The sequence below is a fragment of the Herpailurus yagouaroundi genome, unplaced genomic scaffold, assembly GCF_014898765.1.
Source record: "Herpailurus yagouaroundi ecotype Mexico unplaced genomic scaffold, PumYag 250, whole genome shotgun sequence".
NCBI lineage: Eukaryota > Metazoa > Chordata > Mammalia > Carnivora > Felidae > Herpailurus > Herpailurus yagouaroundi.
Genome location: NW_024412467.1, coordinates 15,143,760 through 15,164,921, shown reverse-complemented (window position 1 = coordinate 15,164,921; position 21,162 = coordinate 15,143,760). Strand labels below are relative to the sequence as shown.

The window sequence follows — 21,162 nt, the reverse complement described above, 5'->3', positions numbered from 1 at the left end:
AGTGATTCGATACTGAATATGTAAGGAACAGAAAAGGCCAGTAACAATGCCATTAAGGTTGCGATTCAAGATACTTGTAATGATTATTACAACTTCTACTTCCACAGGAAGTAGTGAGTGAATATAACACTCCTTGGAGATTTAATCCAAAGCCAGACAGTTGTATCCAGGACACCCTGGAACTGGACCAGTTTCTGAATTTGGGGACATGGGGAAGAATAAAGCTCTTTCACAATTAACAACAGCAATGAAAGGAGATTCTGTTTGTATGTGCCCTGGTTATCAAGTACGGACCAGAGGGGAAGCAGGTTGGTTATTCTGCATGTGTAAGTGGTATCCTTTTGAATGTGAGAACAGAGGAAAGCTTTTAATGATTTCTTGGAAAAAAATGAGCCAGATTTTATTTCTAATTGTTTAAGCAATAATCATACCTACCTATATCTGTATGTTCTATTTTCTCCCTATATATTTTCTATAATATATTTCTATAATATATTGATTTCGGCTCAGGTCATGTTCTCTTGGTCATGAGTTCAAGCCCCACATAGGGCTCTGTGTTGAGCATGGAGCCTGCTCAGGATTCTCTCTCTCTGCCCCTCTCCCCCACTCACACATGCTCTTTCTCTCTCTCAAAAAAAAAAAAATAATAAATATTGTCTCTATTATAATAAGATTATATAATAAAAATTATAAGAGAAAATACAATATTTTATTTTTTAAAGTTTATTTTTATTTTGAGACAGAGACAGAGAGCAAGCAGGGGGAGGAGCGGAGAGCGGAGAGACAGAATCCCAGGCATGCTCCGTGCTGTCAGTGTAGAGCCCGATGTGGGACTCGATCTCATCAACGGCGAGATCATGACCTGAGCCGAAATCAAGAGTCAGACACTTAACCAACTGAGCCACTCAAGCATCCCTAATTTTTCTTTTTAAATATAGCTTTTTAGAGCTGTATCATTCTAGAAATGTTAACTGCTATAGTGTTTTCCCTCCCAACCTCTAAAAGGCAAGGATAAAGCCAGTAACATTAAGAAACAATGATTCTGGGCAAGGGAAGCAGTGGAGGAGAAACATTCCTGGGTTTTCTTCAAGAAGATTCTGGATGCAGACTTGTTTTTGGGAAGATACGGCGGAAGCAGCAACGGCAACAGTTGTAAGAGCCTGGCTTCCATCTCTGCCACCTGACAAATGCTTCTACCTGTGTCTCAAATAGTAGCCCAAATTAGCCTCTGGAGAAGTAAAGACTTAAGGAAAGTTTCCTAGTCTTACTGCATGAAAATAAACGTGTGTTGCATTTGAACATATTAGGAAAGTTAAAGAAGATGTCAGGCTACGAGGTTTTTGTTTTTTAAAGGAGAGAAGTCTGGCCAACTCATCTACATAGCTTTAAAACAGCCCTAGGACTGAAAATGGAAGTGACTCCCACATAGGCTTGAAGGTCAGATAATGCTGTGCTGGGCTACACAGAGGGCCGGGCAGCATGTGGCAGGAAACGCTTTGTGATCCTCCTTGGCTGTCACAGGAGGAACAGGCCAACTCCCACATGAATCCCAGACTCAGGGACGAAGCGTTATATTGCAGATCTCTGGGACAGCCACCAGGAACCTGATTCTTAAGTAGACAATCTCCTTTGTTTCACTGGACAAACTAGGAATTGTGGGAAAATGGGAGCTGTTTATTAGTATTTTCTTCATGCCCATTGTCTCATTAATATAGGACTCTTAAGTCCAAGAGACTTAGAAGGTAGCAGCTGGTGACAATCAGAAGGAAAAAACCTTACAGTGCTTCCTTACAACTGCAAGGAAAACCTTATAATACTGATTTGCCACTTTTTCTAGCTCTTCCCTCTGAAGGACTGGAGTGAGTTGTTGGATTTTCACCTAACTGTTCATTCTAGCTTACTACTCCTTCAGTGTCTAGAATCTCTAACATAGGAGTCACCTGAATAGGAGTCCCTTGAATGTATTCACAAAGAGGGCTATTTAACTCCATGACGACAATGGTCACTTTGGCTTGCGTCTTTGAGAATAAAACACATTCGTGTCAAACCTGTAAGGACAAGCTTGCATGCACTTAGCAGGATGTCAGAATGTAGGATAAACTCAATGTTATATATGTATACATACACATATGTACATATGTACATATACGTATACACACACACATATATACACACGTACATATACGCATACATATATACATATGTATATATGTATGCGTATATGTACATATGTACATATATGTATGTGTATATGTACATACGTTAATTAAAAACCCTATTGATCAAAAATGAGCTTTCCCAATTCCATGGGATCTCCTAAAGAGAATGCCCATACATTTAGCTACTTAGAAAACATAATTGCTTCATTATAATGTCAGTAATGTCATAATGAAGCAGAATGTGAATTAAGAATGTGAATTAAGAAACCCAGGTTCTTGTCTTAACTCTGGCACCAACAAGTTCTGTCATCTTGAACCTCATTTACATAATACAGGGGGAAAAAACACCCTCCCTTCTTAAGATGACTGAATTAGCTGCTGTTAAGTGCCATTTGCTTAGAAACAAAGATCTTATGACAAGTATTCGTGAAACACTGATATGCCTTAAGATGTCCTACTGTACTTCAGAATCAGTAAAATAAGTACACCTTTATCCATGTGTAATTCTAACATGATCAGTGGATTAATGATATGAAATTTTTATCTTTAGCCACACTCTTAACTCATACAAAATCGCCTCTAGCTTTGGACAACATATCAAAATTGAAGAAATAACAGGATTTACTGCCAGTTTATAAACTGTAGCCTGGTTTCTTCATATGAATTTTAACAAAGCTATATGGAGTATTAATGCTATATCTAACAGAGTAACTATCCCTCTAAAGAGGAACTGTCTTTCCTTACATGGAGATGTAATGTCTTTAGGTAGAACAACATTCAAAAATATTTGGAATTTTTCATGCGATTACATCTCCATTTCGCAAACTTAACATTTCTGTGTTTTGTGAAAGATAACTTTTAAAATATTAGAGTAAAAATTAACATATTGGGGTTCCTTTCCCATCACAAAGCACTACAAAGTCATAAAAATTAGCCCTGCATAGTCCAGAATTTTTGTTATGAATAGCCACATAGAAAGGAGAAACACAGATTGATGTTTTAAACCTCAGATGAATCAAGGGGCAGCGTACTGGCTCTCATATCAGAGAATCACAGACCCCTAACTCAACTTTCCACCCAAAGCTGGAAATAACTGCTTTCTACAATAATTCCAATAGAAATTCACCCATCGTACTGGAAAAACTCCAGAGAAAGACTTCTCACTACTTTGCAAGGTAGCACATTCAGTTTTTAAAAATGTTTTTTGTTTTTGGGAAACTCTTATTTTGAGCTAAAAAATCTTTCTGTATTCAAGTGCTACCCATCAATCCTGCTTCTTTCCTCTGACATTATACACAGCTAGTATTCTTTTTCACCTGAGAGCCCTTCAGACATTGACGACAGGCATTTCACACCATGCTTCAGCTTTCCTGGCTAACCAGCCTCTGTAAACCCACCTGCTCCCACCCTCCCTCCCTCCCCTCCCTCCTCCCTACTGTGTCCTCTGACCTTCCCTTCCTCCTTCCAGCCACAAGCATCAGTTGAATGCGTTAGGTAGTAGACATACGTCCATATATAGCACAAGAGCTCTAGACCCTTACACACTTCGGCATTCCTTTCTGGATTTATTCTAGTTGGTCAACGTCTTAAAAAAGTGAGCCCTCAGAAGTGAACATTTCCAGAATGTGACAGAACTATTACCTCTTACTCTGAAAGCCATATTTCTATGGAAATAACCATTTCCTTTTGCTTGTAACTAGATAAAAACTTCCCCTCTGATACCATTCCTCCAAATGGACCTAATTTGGACTTTTTTTGAGGGGTGGGGAGAATCTACAGACACTTGGATTCCTCTTCTCTTCCATCCACCAAATGAGGGCTGTGAGTTTCTTTATAGCAATGTATAAATTGCTTTGGTTGCTTTGAGGATTTGGTTTTGCTTTAGATTTGGATGTAGTATTTTAACTCCATGATAGATTAAAACAGGTCCGTGTCATGGCTGCCCTGATAAGCTACTACTCGACTGAACTATTTACTGACTCCTCAGTCTGGCCACTTTCTGTTTTTCATTTTTTTTTGTTTTTGTTTTTTAACATGAAATTTATTATCAAACTGGTTTCCATACAACACCCAGCGCTCATCCCAACAGGTGCCCTCCTCAATACCCATCACCCACCCTCCCCTCCCTCCCACCCCCCATCCACCCTCAGTTTGTTCTCAGTTTTTAAGAGTCTCTTATGCTTTGGCCACTTTTTGTAAAGAGATTTTATCGTCAGTGAGAAGCAGGTATAGACAAATGGGCTGATTGTCAGAGGACTTCAGTCCAAAGTATCTCCCTCAGAAGACTAAACTGCCTCCAAGTTATAATAATGGTCATAGGCTTTTTCTCTTCCTTTCTTTTCTTATTCATTGGTTTATGAAAAAAAGGATTAAATTCTCCCTCATGAGTTATCTACAGTTGCTATGAAGCTTGCTTTTTTAGGGTATTTTTTTCTTAAAACAATACATCTAGGAGTTCCTAATTTCAGAAACAGCCTGCAATTTCTTCATTACAGGCTGATTGATTTCTTCATTACAGAAACTACTGGTGACAATAATAAATGAAAATTGTTAGAAAGTGCTTAGTGGTACCAACTGTTGTATTTACTGGGCATATTAATATTACATCCTACTATCTCACTTAATTCTCTCAACTACTCTGCAAGATAGGCATTTTATCTCCCTTGACAGATGAGTAAAGTGGGGTTTAAAGAGGTAAAGCAAGGTGCCTAACTTCAGAGAGGTAGTAAATCATGATCCACCACTGTTTACAGGAATGCTCTGCCTTCCTGCCACTCACTCACACGGGTGTCTGGGGCTGGTGGGGGGGCGGGTGTCACTTAAAGCTATGGTTCGAAGAGGTAGCCTGGCACCCAGTGTGGTCCATTGCAAAGAATGAGAGTTCACAAGGGGTTCTAGTCTTGATTCTGACACTCAGTGGCACTGTCTCCGTGCAGTATCTTTGCTCTCTATAAAATGAGAAGAGTAACCCTAGTTTCAGAGGATTTCAAAGACATCTATGATAGGCTGGACACTAAGAAGAAGCTAAATAGGGGCGCCTGGGTGGCTCAGTCGGTTGGGCGACCGACTTCGGCTCAGGTCATGATCTCACGGTCTGTGAGTTCAAGCCCCGCGTCGGGCTCTGCTGACAGCTCAGAGCCTGGAGCCTGTTTCAGATTCTGTGTCTCCCTCTCTCTCTGACCCTCCCCCATTCATGCTCTGTTTCCCTCTGTCTCAAAAATAAATAAATGTTAAAAAAAATAAAAATAAAAAAAGAAGAAGCTAAATAGACAATCATTCATTCAGTGTCCTGCGTTTTCAAATCCCAATTCAGGGGCATACCTTATTATCTCCCACTGCCATCATACTTGGATAACCTAAAGGGAGTGACTACACACACACACACACACACACACACACACACACACACACACACACACGAAATATCCCTTCTTTAATTCGTGCTTGTCTCAACAGTGAAAGAGTTCTGTACCTTGAAAAAGTGCTCTCCAAGCATGTGCTATTATGATGATCACCATCTGGGATGCTGCCAGAGGTTCCTCTGAAGGTGCTCAAAAATCGAAAGTGTAATTATTCTATTTTATTTGAAAATGAACTGATAGGGAGTCAAGCCATGCAAGACACTAGAAGTCTCCCAGATAGGAAAGGATTTTATGTTGGAGGGCATCAGGGACTTTGACCAGAAACCCAGAGACTTCATTCTGTTTGGTCCAAAGCAGTCCTCCAGCCTTGCTGGGACCAGTCCTCGATGCAACAACTTCACACCAGCCAGGCTGGCCTATTCGCGGCCCTCAACATGTCTGATGGCTCTTCTACTTTTCCCACCCACCTCATCTTAGTCTCTTCTAACACTGTCTCCTCCTAGATCGGGCAGAAAGTCCTATATTGTCCACTTATTTCGTTTTTACCCATACACTTAAGTTTATAATCAATTTTCACTACTTCTAAACTGACAGGGGAAAGGTGGGAAGAAAAAAGTAGGGAAACAAACATGCATTCTCTTTCCTCATTATTTCCAATACAGTCTACAAATCCAATTTGTATGGATTTAGATTATTATCCACTCTACATAAGGTTTTAGTAACTGAAATAATGACAATCCAGTGGGAAAGGCAGAGAGCGGAAGATATGTTTTCTTATAGGGTAAATTTTTAAGGATTAAGGCATTAGATTAAGCACATTAAGAAGCTCAAGACATAGGCAATTTGATGTAGGCAGCTGGGCAAACAGCTAAGGTTTAATCTGATTATGTGCAGCTCCCAGGATTTTCTCAAGTTATGATTCAAATCCATGCAACAATTTTCAAACTACATTCCGTTCCATAACATGAGTGCATCTATAGGTAAGAACTATTCAGCAGGAAAAACGGTTTTGTAACTAGCAAGGAGCTTGGTTTTTCATTTTTCACTAATTAACAGACCCCATGCAGCCGGAAGAGAAAAGGAACTAAATATCAGAGAATGAAATTTTTATTACTCTTTCATTCTCTCCAGAAAAAGTCCTGAATGTTAAACTAAAATCCATTGCCACAGGAATATGAAGATTTTTAAAATGTACGTAAATGTAATCTAGTTTAACAATAACAACAACAAAATCTCTATTCCAGGCGGAGAAAAAAAAAAACTTAGGATTGTAAAGATGAATCTGATTAAGTTTCTGTGGGTAACAGCCCCAGTTTTGAGCATTCACTATCAGCTAGCTTAGCTTGCATATTATGAGGAACTTTGTATGTAGGTTATCTCATGTGACCCAATCTCCACCATGTGTCATTACACACATTTTATAGATGAGGTAATTGGAGTAGAGAATTGAACCCACGAGTGTGTGGTTCAAGAAAGAAGTTTTTCAAATGTTGACAACGTGAAAACAAGGGAATACTGACATATTAGTTCGACCCCTTTATGACCTCCTTATCCAGGCTCTCCCAGCCCAGGTATTACGGAAATCAGGTTAATCTTCCTAAATGACGCTTTCATCATTTGACTCTCCACTCCAAACACTTCATTTACAAAATCTAGAAGGACCTTCTTAGATTCAAGACTCCTCAAAAATCTGACTTGACCCATCTCATAATCCTGTTGGTCCACAGCCTTCACGATTCAAGACATTTATTGAGCATCTAATGTAAGCTAGGCTCTGCGAGGATATAAGGCCCTGTCTGTAAATTGCTCACAGTAGAGCATTTCTCAAATATATCTGTTATTGCTCTGTGGATCCTTACCCAGTCATCTCCCCTAAATGGAATGTTCTGCTTGATTCTACATTCACCCTTTTTCTTTTTTTCAACGTTTATTTATTTTTGGGACAGAGAGAGACAGAGCATGAACGGGGGAGGGGCAGAGAGAGAGGGAGACACAGAATCGGAAACAGGCTCCAGGCTCTGAGCCATCAGCCCAGAGCCTGACGTGGGGCTCGAACTCGGGGACCGCGAGATCGTGACCTGGCTGAAGTCGGACGCTTAACCGACTGTGCCACCCAGGCGCCCCTCACCCTTTTTCTTATATATCAAAATCTAACCTAGTCAAGATCCAGTGTCGATCCCAATCCCTTCATGAAACATATGCTAAATATGTTTGTTAGTTCATTCCTCTGATCCCCTAGAATACCAGATTCCAGATTTACGTGGACTTGATTCCTGGAATGCAGATTCCAAAGCCCCTCGCTCAGAGATTCTGATTCAGTGGGTATGGCTTCATCCAGTATGGGAATGTGCATTTAAACACCTGTCTAAATGCCCAAGTTCTGGCCCCCATCTACCCATGTCACTTCCCAGACAACTGGTTTAATTTTTTCTCCTCTCACTGAATTGACTCATCTGAGTTCTCTGGTGTCACAGACAAAACCTTGGCTTCAGCCTTATCAATCCCGATGATTTTGGTCCTCAATTACCAACCACCTCCTGGTCCTGATCACATTCTTGGCTCAATAAAGAAGCTAGCCCTGATGTAGGCTGAGACTATTTTTATTCTTTTTTAACTAGTATGGCTGCTTTGCACTGGTGAGCTTGAAACAGACTTCAGGCAGTTAAATCTCAAAAAAAGTTGCAGCTCATGCCATTCTTTTTAGGAGTCTGAGTACAGAAAAGACCAAGGGGAAGGGGAGAATGCTTACCCTGAAACATTCAAAGAGGTAACAATTCCCTAGCCCATGGAGAAAGGGATATGAATTGGCCTCTAAGGACAATCTTGACTGGGATGTCCTAGAAGTGGAACCGAGTATTTTCTGACAGCCCAGCGCACCCTCCTTAAGCATAACTGCACCGCTGACATTAAAACAGTCACAAAATATGCAATTCCCCAAATCAAGGAAGCTGCTGACTCCAAGAGAATGAATCTTCCCTGTAACAATTTAAGGAAAGCCCCTGGAATGAGAGCAGAAAAGGTCAAAGTATAGGCTCCTTCTTTGTCCTGCCATGTCTTGGGGAATACTGCACAGACCTCTCATAGGCAAAGAAAATAAGCTGATCAGAACTTTTTCCGGAAAAATGAAAATGACCTAATTTTATTTTCGCATTATGGACAACTTCTGTTTTCTTCTTTAAAGGGTTGAGTTAATTTTTAATCTGACTCTAACTAACTCTATCTAACTTCAGTGTAACTTAACAGTCAATAAACCTTGGACCCTACTAAAAGACTCAGGGTCCCCAAGTGGCCTTAAAAGCTGTTAAACTCAAAGATTCTATTAACCAAATTCTGCTCAGCAATATGGAAAAATCAATAACTTAAGTCTTTAAGTATTGCAAGTCAACTCAAATGATAAACTGTCATTATGAAACAAAACTTATGTGCACAGCTACCACTCATCTCTCTGATCAATGTCTTAATACTGAAGTCATTCTATTTAAAAACAGCAACCACTTTATTTAGTTGAATATTTATTACTTAATTGTCTACTATATGCGTGTCCTATTTATTATACTAAAAGATTACACTTGTAGAGTATGTATACGTACATACGTTGTCCATAATCACTTCCATTTACAAAAACACTTTCCCTTGCTGGCTCCGCTTTCCACATATTTGAAATGGATCTTTAGGTTTTACATATTTGTGTATATATGTGTGTATATATGTAAGTACACACATATGTAATATGTAAATACAAATATTATGTACATAAATACAAACATATATTTACCTATCTATCTATCCATCCATCTATTCTTATAATTAATGGGGAAGAAGCTACATGGGGAAGTCATTCTGATTTTCCTATTGTCACCTATGATAATGGTAAAAAGTACTATTGCTTTCATCAGATTTATATGAGAAAAGTACATTTACACTGGCTCATGGATAAATCTATATGGAATACAACAGGTTATACTTTTGGAATCAGAAGGTTTATACATCAGAAGGTTTTGCTACCTCTAGTATGTGACTTTGAATAAATCACTTATCTTTTTTTGAAACTCAATTTCCTCACCTATAAAGTAGGTATACTGATACAGGACTTGCCTCTCTCAAAAGCTGTTTATAATAAGACTTCAAAAAAGATAAATGTTTTTTAATGCAATTATACACACATTAACTGATTAATAAATATAAAATAATATTACCATGCTTATAGTGTATTTAAGCGACTAAAGCCAGAAAAGACAACATAATGTAAAAACCAAAATAATTACTCAGTAAATTCACAAATCATAGGTTTGTTTATACTACTATTAGGATATTCATTTTTTTAAAATTTCGGTAAGAATTTAATACTGTTCTAGATTTCATTATGTAAAGATAACAACATAATCTAGCCTCATCGACAAATTATAACAAGCAAATGTAACTATAGAAATGGATACACATTTTAATTTCAATAAGTATTTATAATAAAATTATACATTTCATTACTTAAAAAGGACATAACCTGACCCCTTCCACAAATACAATGATTGTGAAGTATAAATATAGTTGCAGGAATACAGATGCCTTATTCACTGAAAGGTTACACAAACATATGTGCATGGATAAAACAGCTACATTACTGAAACATGCCTAAGCTAAAATGTGATAAAAAATTGTGAATGCATTAAGAGATACTAGTCTTTAAAAGAACTGTACTGTGGGTATGTTTGCAAAGCAGACTGATGAGAAAAGAGCACTGCACTGGGAACCAGCACAACCGGCCTTCACTTTATCAGCAAACAACTGTTTAGCATTTACTATAGGTCAGGCATTAGCCTAGATGCTTGAGATGCTTTACTGAGCAAGGCAAACAAAAATCTGCCTTCATGAAGCTTGTAAACAAAGGGGGACATGAAGGGACAAAAATCATCTCACATAATAAGTAAACTAGTAAGATGTACAAAGTGCTATATAAATGAGCAGTCATTAGATTGTAAGTACTATGAAAAAATACAGCAGTGTAAGGGGATCAGGCAGGTGTGAATATGGCAGGGCAGGTTTTAGTTTTAAATAGAGTGGTTAGGGTAGGTCTAATTAAGAAGGTTATTAAGCAATAACTGAAATGAAAAATACACTAAAGGGAATCAACAATAGATTAGAGGATGCAGAAGAACAGATCAGCAATCTGGAAGACAGGGTAACGGAAAGAAAGCACCCAAGCTGAACAGCAAAAATCAAAAAGAATAATAAAAGGAGGATAGGTTAAAGGATTTCTTGGACAACACCAAGGAAAGGAACATTTTCATTATATGTGTCCCAGAAGGAAAAGAGAGAAAGTGGCAGAAATCATATTTAAAGCAGTAATAGCTGAACACTTCACTAACCTAGTGAAAGAAACGGACTTCTAGGTTCAAGAAGCACAAAAAGTTTCAAAGAAGATGAACAAAGGAGGCTCACGCCATGGTACATAATAACTAAAATGTTAAAGATTACAAAGAGAGAATTTTGAAAGCAGCAAGAAAGGAGAAACTAATTACATATGTTCATGGTAAATCTCAGGAGGCTGTCAGCTGATTTTTCAGCAGAAGCTTTGCAGGCCAGAAGGGAGTGGAATGATATATTTAAAGTGCTTAAAAGGAAAATGCTTGATGCTCTACCCGGCATCAAGATTATCATCCAGAATAGAAGGAACGACAGACAGTTTCCCAAACAAACAAAAGTTAAAGGAGTCATCACCGCTAAACTAGCCTTACAGGAAATGTTACAGGGACTTCATTAAGTGAAGAAGAAACAGTCATAATTAAGAAAATTAGGAACTTTTCAAAATTAGAAAATTATGAAAAGACAAAATTTCATGAGGAAAGGCAAACACACAGTAAAGAAAATAAACAATCACTTATAGAGCTACTATGCATATAACAGAACAAGAGCAGCAAAGTCAATTATATATTAAAAATTAGTTAAAGGAACTCGTAAAATAGAAAGATGTAAAATATGACAACAAATACGTAAAACATGATGCAGGAGTAAAAATAGTTTCCTCATAATGTGTGTGAATTTAAGTGACCATCAACTTAATATAGACTGCCATATATTTAAAATGTTACTATGAACCTCATGGAAAGCACAAACCAAAAACCTATAATAAAAACGTTTAAAAAAAGAGAGAAAGAGAGCCAAACATAACACTAACGCAAGTCCTCAAGCACAAGGAAAGAGACAGGAAAAAAAAAGAAAAGAAAAGAAAGAAAAGAACAGAGAACTATAAAAGAAAAAAAATCCCAGATAACAATTAACAAACGGGAGGAAGTATATATCTATCAATAATTACTTTATTTTTATTAATTTTTTTAATGTTTACTTATTTTTGAGAGAGAGTGAGAGAGACAGAGTGCGAGCAGGAGAGGAGCAGAGAGAGGGAGACAGAATCTGAAGCAGGCTCTAGGCTCTGAGCCATCAGCACAGAGCCCAATGCAGCGCTCGAACCCCCAGACCTCGAGATCATGACCTGAGCTGAAGTCAGACCCTTCACCGACTGAGCCACCCAAGCGCCCCTATCAATAATTATTTTAAATGTAAATGGTCTAAATGCTCTAATCAAAAGATGTAGGATGGTGGGGGCGGGGGGGCTGGGTGGCTCAGTCAGTTATGTGTCCTATTTTGGCTCAGGTCATGATCTCACAGTCCATGAGTTCGAGCCCTGCGTCAGGCTCTGTGCTGACAGCTCAGAGTCTGGAACCTCCTTTGGATTCTGTGTCTCCCTCTCTCTCTGCCTCTCCCCACTCACTTGCTCTCTCTCTCTCTCTCTCTAGCAAAAATAAACATTAAAAAAAAAAGATGTGGGATGATTGAAAAAAAAAATGATTCATATATGCTGCCCACTTCAGATCTAAAGACACATACAGATTGAAAGTGAAGGGATAGGAAAAGATATTTCATGCAAAGGAAGGAAAAAAAAAAAGCCAAACTAGCGATACTTAGATCAGACAAAACAGACTTTAAAACAGAGATGTTAACAAAGACTGGCATTATATAATGATAAAGGGATCAATATAACAAGAGGGGTGGCAGAAGAGGGGGAAAGAAAAGATCAATGAAACCAAAAATTGGGTCTTTAAAAAGATAAACAAAATTGATAAACCTTTAGCCAAACTCATCAAGAAACAAAGGGAGGACCCAAATAAATAACATCAGAAATGAAAGAGATGTAACAGCCAACACCACAGAAATGCAGAAGATTATGAAAGATTACTATGAAAAATTATATACCAGCAAACTGGACAACCTAGAAGAAATGGGTAAATTCTTAGAAATGTACAGTCTTCCAAAAGTGAGTCAAGGAGAAATGGAAAATCTGAACAGATCAATTACTAGTAACAAAATTCAATCAGTAATCAAAAAACTTCCAGTAAACAAAAGTCTAGGACCAGAGGGATTCACAAGTGAATTCTACCATACATTTAAAGAAGAGGTATCATCAGTTCTCAAACTATTCCAAAAACAGAAGAGGAAGGAAGCTTCCAAATACGTTCTATGAGGTCAGCATTACTGTGATACCAAAACCACACACTACCAAAAAAAAAAAAAAAAAAAAAAAAAAAGAAAAGCAAAAAGAAAAAAGAAAAAAAGAAAGAAAGAAAACTATAGGCCAATATACCTAATGAACATAGATGCAAAAATCCCCAATAAAATATTAGCAAACCAATTCCAACATCACGTTAAAAGGATCACCATGATCCCCATGATCAAGTGGGATTTAATACAGGGAACATGGATGGTCAACATCTGCAAATCACTCAACAGGATATACCACATTAACAAAACTAAGGATAATAATCATATGATCATGTCGATAGATGCAAAAAAGCATCTGACAAAATTTAACATCCAGTTGTGATAAAAATGTTCGACAAAGTGTGCTTAGAGGGAATATACCTTAACATCATAAAGGCCATATATGACAAACCAGAGCTAATATCATACTCATTGGTGGAAAAACAGAAAGCTTTTCCTCTAAGATCAGGAATAAGACAAGAATGTCCACTCTCACCACTTTTCTTCAACATAATACTGGAAGTCACAGCCACAGCAATCACACAACGAACCAAAATAAATGGTATCCAAATTGGTAAGGAAGAAGGAAAACTAGTTGTAGATGACAGGATACTATCTATAGATAACCCTGAAGACGTCACCACAACACAATTAGAATAAGTGAATTCTGTAAGATTGCAAGACATAAAATTGACATGCAGAAATCTGTTGCATTTCTATATCCTAATAACAAAGCAGAAAGAGGAACTGTGAACACAATTCCATTTGTAACTGCACCAAAAAGAATACTGAGGAATAAACTTTACCAAGGAAGTGAAAGACCTATGCTCTGTAAAGTATAAAACACTGATAAAAGAAATTGAAGACACCACAAACAAATGAAAAGATACACCATTCTCATGGACTGGAGGAATAATATTGTGAAAATGTCCATGCTACCCAAAGTAATCTACAGATTCAATGCAACCAACATTGAAAATGAAATACAACAGCATTTTCACACATCTCAGAACAAACAATCCTAGAGTTGCTATGGAACCACAGAAGACCTTCAACAGCCAAAGCAATCTCGAGAGAGAACAAAGCTGGAGGCATCACAATCCAATTTCAAAATATACCACAAAGCTACAGGAATCAAAAGAGTATGGTACTGGCACAAAAATAGACACAGACCAATGGAACAGAGCAGAAACCCCAGAAATGAATTCATGCTTATGTTGGTTAATTAGCCTATGACACAAGAGGCAAGAATATACAGTGGGGAAACACCCTCTTTTCAATTAATGGTGCTAGGAAAACTGAACAGCTACATGCAAAAGAATGAGACCGGGCCACTTTCTCACACCATACACAAAAAGAAACTCAAAATGGATTAGAGACCTGAATGGGAGACCCGAAACCATCAAATTCCTAAAAGAAAATATAGGCAGTAATTTCTTTGACATTGGCCTATTAGTAATATTGTTCTGGATCTGTCTCCTCAGGCAAGGGAAACAAAGGCAAAAAAACACTACATAAATAAAAAGCTTCTGCACAGTGAAGGAAACCATCAACACAACAAAAAGGCAACCTGCTGAACAGAAGGTATTTGCAAATGATACATAAATAACGTAAAATTCAACACCAAGAACCACCCACCCCCCCCCGCCCCCCCAAAGAATCCAATTAGAAAATGGGCAGAGGACCTACCTGAAAAGAAATTTTTCCAAAGAAGACAGACGGCTGGCCAGGACACATGAAAATATGCTCAACATCACTAATCAAATCGAGACCACGATGAGCTATCATCTTACGCCTGCCAGAATGGCTAGGATCAAAGAGACAAGAAGTAACAAGTGTTGGAAAGCAAGTGGAGGAAGAGGAACCCTCTTGCACTGCTGCTGGGAATGCAAGCTGCTGTGGCCGCTGCGGAAAACAGTATGGAGGTTCCTCAAAAAGTTACAAATAGAAGTGCCCTATCATCCACTAACTGCACTACCGGGTACATATCCAAAGGAAACGAGAACACTAATTCGAAAAGATATATGCGCCTTTTTTTTTTTAACTACGTTATTTATAATAGTCAAAATATGGGAGCAACTCAAGTGTCCAGCAGTAGATATACAGATAAAGAAGATAATGTGTATAAATACACAACAGAATATTACTCACCCATAAAAAAAAAAACCAATGAGATTTTGTCATTTGTGACAACACTGTAGGACCTAGAATGTTACGCTAAGTGAAATAAGTGTGACAGAGAAATACAAATACCACATGATTTCATGTGTAGGTGGAATAAAAAAAAAAACACAAAGCAAATGAACAAAGAAAAGCAGAAACTGACCCATAAATACAGACAACTGGCGACAGCCAGAGGGATGGGGCATAGGGGATGGGCAAAATGGGTAAAAGCAAATGGGAGATATAGGCCTCCAATTATGGGATAAATAAGTCACAGGGATGAAAGGTACAGCATGCTGAATACATATGGTCAATGAGAGTGTGCTACTGTTGCATGATGACAGATGGTAGCTATGCTTATGGTGAGCACAGCATAACGTACAGGTTTGTTGAATCACTACATCGTACACCTGAAATTAATATAGCCTTGTGTCTCAGCTATACTTCAAAAAAAAAGAGCGAGAGAGAGAGAGAAAACTTCTCTACTGTTTCCGAAGACTATTTTGATCCTAAGACCTGTTTTCTCTCAACAGTTAAGAAAAAAAAAATTATATTAAAAAAAAAAAAGAAGAAGAAGGTATTCAGAAGACAGCCACACAGCTCTCTGGCAGAAAGATCCAGCCAGCCAGCCAGCGGGAAGAGCCAGTGTAGAGGCTCCACTGATTCTGCCAAAACGATCTCGTGAAACAAAGAATACCCCATTTTGCAGGTGAGTAAACAGTGTCTCAGAGTGGTGCGATTAAGGGAACAGAGCTAGTCAATAACAAAGCCAGGACTAGAAAGAAACCAGGTTTCTTGACTCTCGGTCCAGTGCCCTTCGTCTGTCTCGTACCTTTGTTCACCAGGCTCGAGGAAAGTGTTCTGTTTCCTGCAAAGCCCCGAATAAATGTAAGGTGTCACCACTGCTGCGGTTGTTGTTGCTATTATTATCATTCATCGGGTCCACTGATATTTCTTGAAAGGTAGCTAAAGCGCAAAGAATAATTTCACTGTCCCTTCCCATGGTTGATTTTTCTCCTTCCTTTATCTGTGCATCTTTCTGTAGGTGGGTCATTTCAATAACAGATTTTCAGGTAAAGGAATTATGCATCTTTGGATATTTGATAATGGTGCGAAACCCAGGAATAAGGTATAAAATAGAAAGTGTAACAACGCACAGAAGAGCCCATGAGAGAATGGAAGAATGTGAAGCCCAGCGCCTGGGCGGTTCTGGGCAGTAGAGAACTTACCTCTCTCCAGAGGCAGGAAGGAGGCACAAGGAATGGGAGCACAGCACAGGAAGGCAAGATGGAAGCCTTGGAAATATATTAGGGCTAGAGCCCCCACCTTTTGTTTTACTTTAATGTTTATTCATTTTTGAGAGATGGGGAGAGACAGAGCATGAGTGGGGGAGGGACAGAGAGAGACGGAGACATAGAATCTGAAGCAGGCTCCGAGCTGTCAGCACAGAGCCCGACACAGGGCTCGAACCCACGGACCACGAGATCATGACCTGAGCCAAAGTCGGACGCTTAACCGACTGAGCCACCCGGGAATCCCTAGAGCCCCCCCTACCTTTAAGCTACTAACTGAAAATGAGGCCTCTGGCCTTGAAATAATGGACCTCAAGGAAAAAGGTTAAAAACTAAGGGACCACAAAGGAGGAAACCTGTTAAGAAAAAAAAAAAAAAGGCAAGACTAGTGGATAGGGGGTTGGAGAAGAGAGGAGACATAAAGACATTTTCAAGTAAAAATGTGAGATTCTACACGAAACAATAGAAGAAGGAGAGTGAGAATCAGATTTCAGACACAGTAGACTTGAGAGCTGGTGGAATTACTAACAGCCGAAGGGAACAGAGAGGACAGGGTGAAAGGCGAGTAGCTGACTTTTAGTAACACGAGGTTTAAGGTGGCAGTGCGATTCTCAGGAGCGGGGAGGGTCCGGCAGGTTAAGAGGGAAATTTGGAAGATGAGTATCATTTGGGGCTGTTTTGTCTGCACAGTAGCTTCTAACCACATGTGGCAAACCAGCACTTGAAATTGTGGCTAGCCTGAACTGAACGTGCTGTCGGCATAAGACACACAACCAGATTCTGAAGATTCCATGTGGGGGGAAAAAAAAAAAAGAATGTAAAGTATCCAATTTTTTTTACATGATTACATGTTGAAATAATATTTGCATGAATTAGGTTAACAAAATATGTATTTTTTAAGTTTACTCATTTATTCTGAGAGAGAGAGAACCAGTGGGGAAGGGGCAGAGAGAGAGAGAGAGAGAGAGAGAGAGAGAGAAACAGAGGGTCCAAAGCAGGCTCTGTGCTGACAGCAGAGTCTCTGATGCAGGGCTCAAACTCATGAACCGTGAGATTATGACTTGAGCTGAAGTAAGACACTTAACCAACTGAGACATCCAGGCACCCCCTAAATAAAATATATTACTAAAATTAATTTCACAGTTTTGCTTTTTAGTGTGACTACGAGAAAATTTAAAACTGCATATGCGGCTTGCATATTTCTACTGGACAGTGCTGATATAGAGCAATACTAGATACGTTTCAGAATCACATAAAGGGACAAGAACCCTGAGGTGAATCACAGACATTATTCTGAGGTCTTTCAACCAGAAACAGTCAGATAGGGGAGAAAGAACGCATGTCGTTATAAAAGATAATATTTTCTGAACACTCGAAGAACTACACTAGCCACATTTAATGTGTTATCTCATTTGTTCCTCCCAACAACCTTATGAAATGGTATCATTCTTTTTTTTTTTTTACAAAAAAAAAAAAAAAAAAAAACAAAAGAAAAAAACACTAAGTTCTAAAGAAGCGAATCTGCCTAAGGTCACACAGTGAAATCTTGGCGTTGGGAGTTCAAATCCTTGACTGACCCCAGATCTCAAGCTCTAAATTGCCACACGAATTCCAGAACAATTTATACTTTGCAACTCTTAAATTGCTAGATTTTAAATGGTCATGTTGAAACTAACAATTTATTAGAATGGTCCACTGTCAGGAGTCAGCAACATACCAGTGATGTCCCAATTCGATAAAGGAAAAATACAAATGTGTAAAAATTTTTAACTTCAGAATTTTGCTGAGCTACTCATGTTGGCATATTTTCACCCTGTTTAGCTGCAGTAAGAGATTAGCTGCAAGTAACTCTTGCCTCTTATCAACATCTACTCCTAAAAATCCAAAACTTTCAAGTTAGATAGTACATTGTCCAAGGGAGATGATACTGGGCACGACCCTCAACAGAAGGGCCCTGTTTTCTGAATATAACTAAATATAGGATATGGAGCCACTTATATTTTAAACACCCTGTGGAGTATCTGACCCTCCCCAACGGTGATTACAATGTTTTGAAGGGATGAGTTATACAATTTAAAAAAAAATGTTTTTTTAAGGGAGCTGGATTAAATTTCAACCGTTTGTTGAAGGAACAAAAATTTAGCTTACCCCACAGGATAATTTCTACGCCTTGAAAATGCCATCCTTTGAGGAATAGAAAGAAAAAAAAAATGGCTTGATTTTTTGACTGGAATCATTGCATACAATCTCCTAGAAATATAAATTGGGATCAAAAGAATGAGGGGTCTTTCATGTATGTTTGGTGGTTGGATTTAATTTCAAAGACAAACTTATTCCTTCCTTTACATCTTTACTTTTTACTACCTATCTGGCCAAGACAGCAATTATAGAACCGCTAAACTTGAACAGTGATGGCTATAATAATCACATCATTTTCAGGAACTCGCCCATGTAAATTTTACTACGCAGTTTGGCTCAGATGATAAAAACACATGTATCCAGGCTTAAAACAAAGGATTGCTATCCATTTACATTATAGAAATGGGAAAACAAAAGGAATTTGAAGGAAAAATATTTGCTTTGGAATAAGATTAATTAGCAGATCTCGTGATAGGCTGTTCATGTTGGACTTAGATCCAAAACAGTATCCTTCTGAAGGGACCTACTAGTTTATATTTGAATTTATGCCCCCCCCCCCCCCTCCCCACGCACAGCATCATTTTTTTTTTTTTGAAGTGTGAGGACTTGTACGTGGACACATATATAAAAAGATCTCCTCTGAAAACCCAAAGTTTCTGAAAAACACTTTCCTATAAAGGTAGTATCACAGTAGTATAGGGTAGTGTTTGTAACAGCTAGCCCTTTATTTCGGTTCTTTTAGATTAATTCCCATGACTCTTCCATCCAATTAAGGCGATATCCTTGGACTTGTGTCCTTACTCATTACAATTCATAATAATTTGTAACAAAGGCTCAGGCCCCCAAGGAGAGAGCCTGCTAGCACTAAAAATGCTTTGTCCTTCCCCGTGCAAAGGTGTTAAGAGCATGAAATGATAGACCCAGGTATTGAGACGGCCAGCTATATTTTCATCATTGAGGGTCACCACGCTGAGTCCCTCCTTTCCAAGAGTATCCCTCCTCTCAAACTTCCCTTGAGATTCTCATCATTACAAGCGTCAACTGGATAATCCTTGTAACTGCCTTGCCGCTTCCCTTTTGTACATCATCATTAGCATACTGTTTTATTGGGTTAATTTCCTCTTCGATGTACCGATCACACACTATGGGCCAGGCACCGTTTAGGTACTAGAAATACAGCGGTGAACAAAAGGACAAAAATCTCTGCGCTGACGCATTCTAGTGGGGAACACGTTCAGTAAACAAGGTAAACAAAAGAGTGTGTTAAATAATACATGACGAAAAGAAAAAAAAAATGAAGCAAAAAGGGTAACATGAACTGTGATGGCTGGGGTAGGAAAGACCGAAATTTTAGACAGAGTGGCCAGAGAAGGCTTCACGTATAATAAATAGTAGATGGTATGCGCCTGAGAGGATAGAGAGAGCAAAATCTAGGACTGATCAGTGTCAGCTGAAGTGGGGAAAAGGAGATTAGCATATTTTAACATGCCCGGTAGTGGAGAAGAAACCATATGGAAACCGCATCACTTTCTCTTTTTGTAGTCCCAGAAACAGGTTCTTCTGCCAAAACTCTCAGGCAGTTCACGGGATACGGAGGCACGGGGACACACACGGACACACGCACCCCTCTCTGTCCAGGAACAGAGCTTAATGGCCAGCAGAAAGCGTTAAGAATTCAGAGTCAAGTACTGGCCTGGGAAACCGGGAACGAGAGTAGTTGTCGGAAAGGACACACCAGGACCCCCCGCCACCCCACCCCCCCCCCTCCCCGTTTACAAAAGGAAACCTCCCCGACCCCGCGATGCAACCCCAGGGAGGCCGGGGCAAGCACGCAGACACACCCCCGGGATTGCAGGCACGGTGCAGGGAGGAGAGGAGGCACGGATTCAACCGTTAGAGACAAAACCCCAGAATTTCCCGAGGCAGGGTCGGCACCGCGCGAGGGAAAGGCCGTCCCCCACTCCAGGGGTCGAAGGCCGGGGGAAAGCAGGGTCCGGGGGACGAGCGGGAATGGCCGCCGCGGGAGCGGGGGGCGGTTTCGTCGGGCATCCCCGGCGCCCGGCCGGCCGCGTGCTTGCAACAGGGGGCTGGACGCGAGCGGGCGCCTCGAGGTGCCGGGGCGGGACCGCGGCCCCGGACAAAGATCCCGAGACCGCGGCCTCGACCCGGCCCGCGCGCCCCCAACCCAAACGTTCACCGCCCCCTCCCCAGGCCCGCCGGGCGCGACGGGTTCCAGCGGTCGAACCCGCAGCTCCCGCGCCGCCGCCGCCCGCCCGGCCCCTTCCCGCCCAGTGCGTTGGTCGAGGAGAGAAAGGAGAAGGGCGCCGGCGGCGCGCGGCGCCCACTCACCATGATCCGCGGCGGCTGCGGCGCGGCGACCCCGGCGGGCGGCGACGCGCTGTCCAGGGTAGCCGGCGTCCCTCTGCCCCGCGCTGCCGCCGCGCCCGCTCTACTTACCCACGCCCACACCCACGCCCGGCGCGCGCACGCCCGCCCGCCTCCCCGCCCCCTCGG

General features: G+C 40.1%; 1 protein-coding gene across 1 annotated transcript in view; it reads right to left on the bottom strand.

Annotated features, from left to right (window-relative positions):
- ELOVL2 (ELOVL fatty acid elongase 2) overlaps window positions 1–21,110 on the bottom strand; it is a 67,568-nt gene extending 46,458 nt beyond the window's left edge. The window contains exon 1 of the mRNA XM_040460297.1: window positions 20,998–21,110. Within this exon, the coding sequence (XP_040316231.1) occupies window positions 20,998–21,000 (3 nt within the window). The 5' untranslated portion in view covers window positions 21,001–21,110. The remainder of the gene's footprint in view (window positions 1–20,997) is intronic.
- Between the last annotated feature and the right edge of the window lie 52 nt (window positions 21,111–21,162).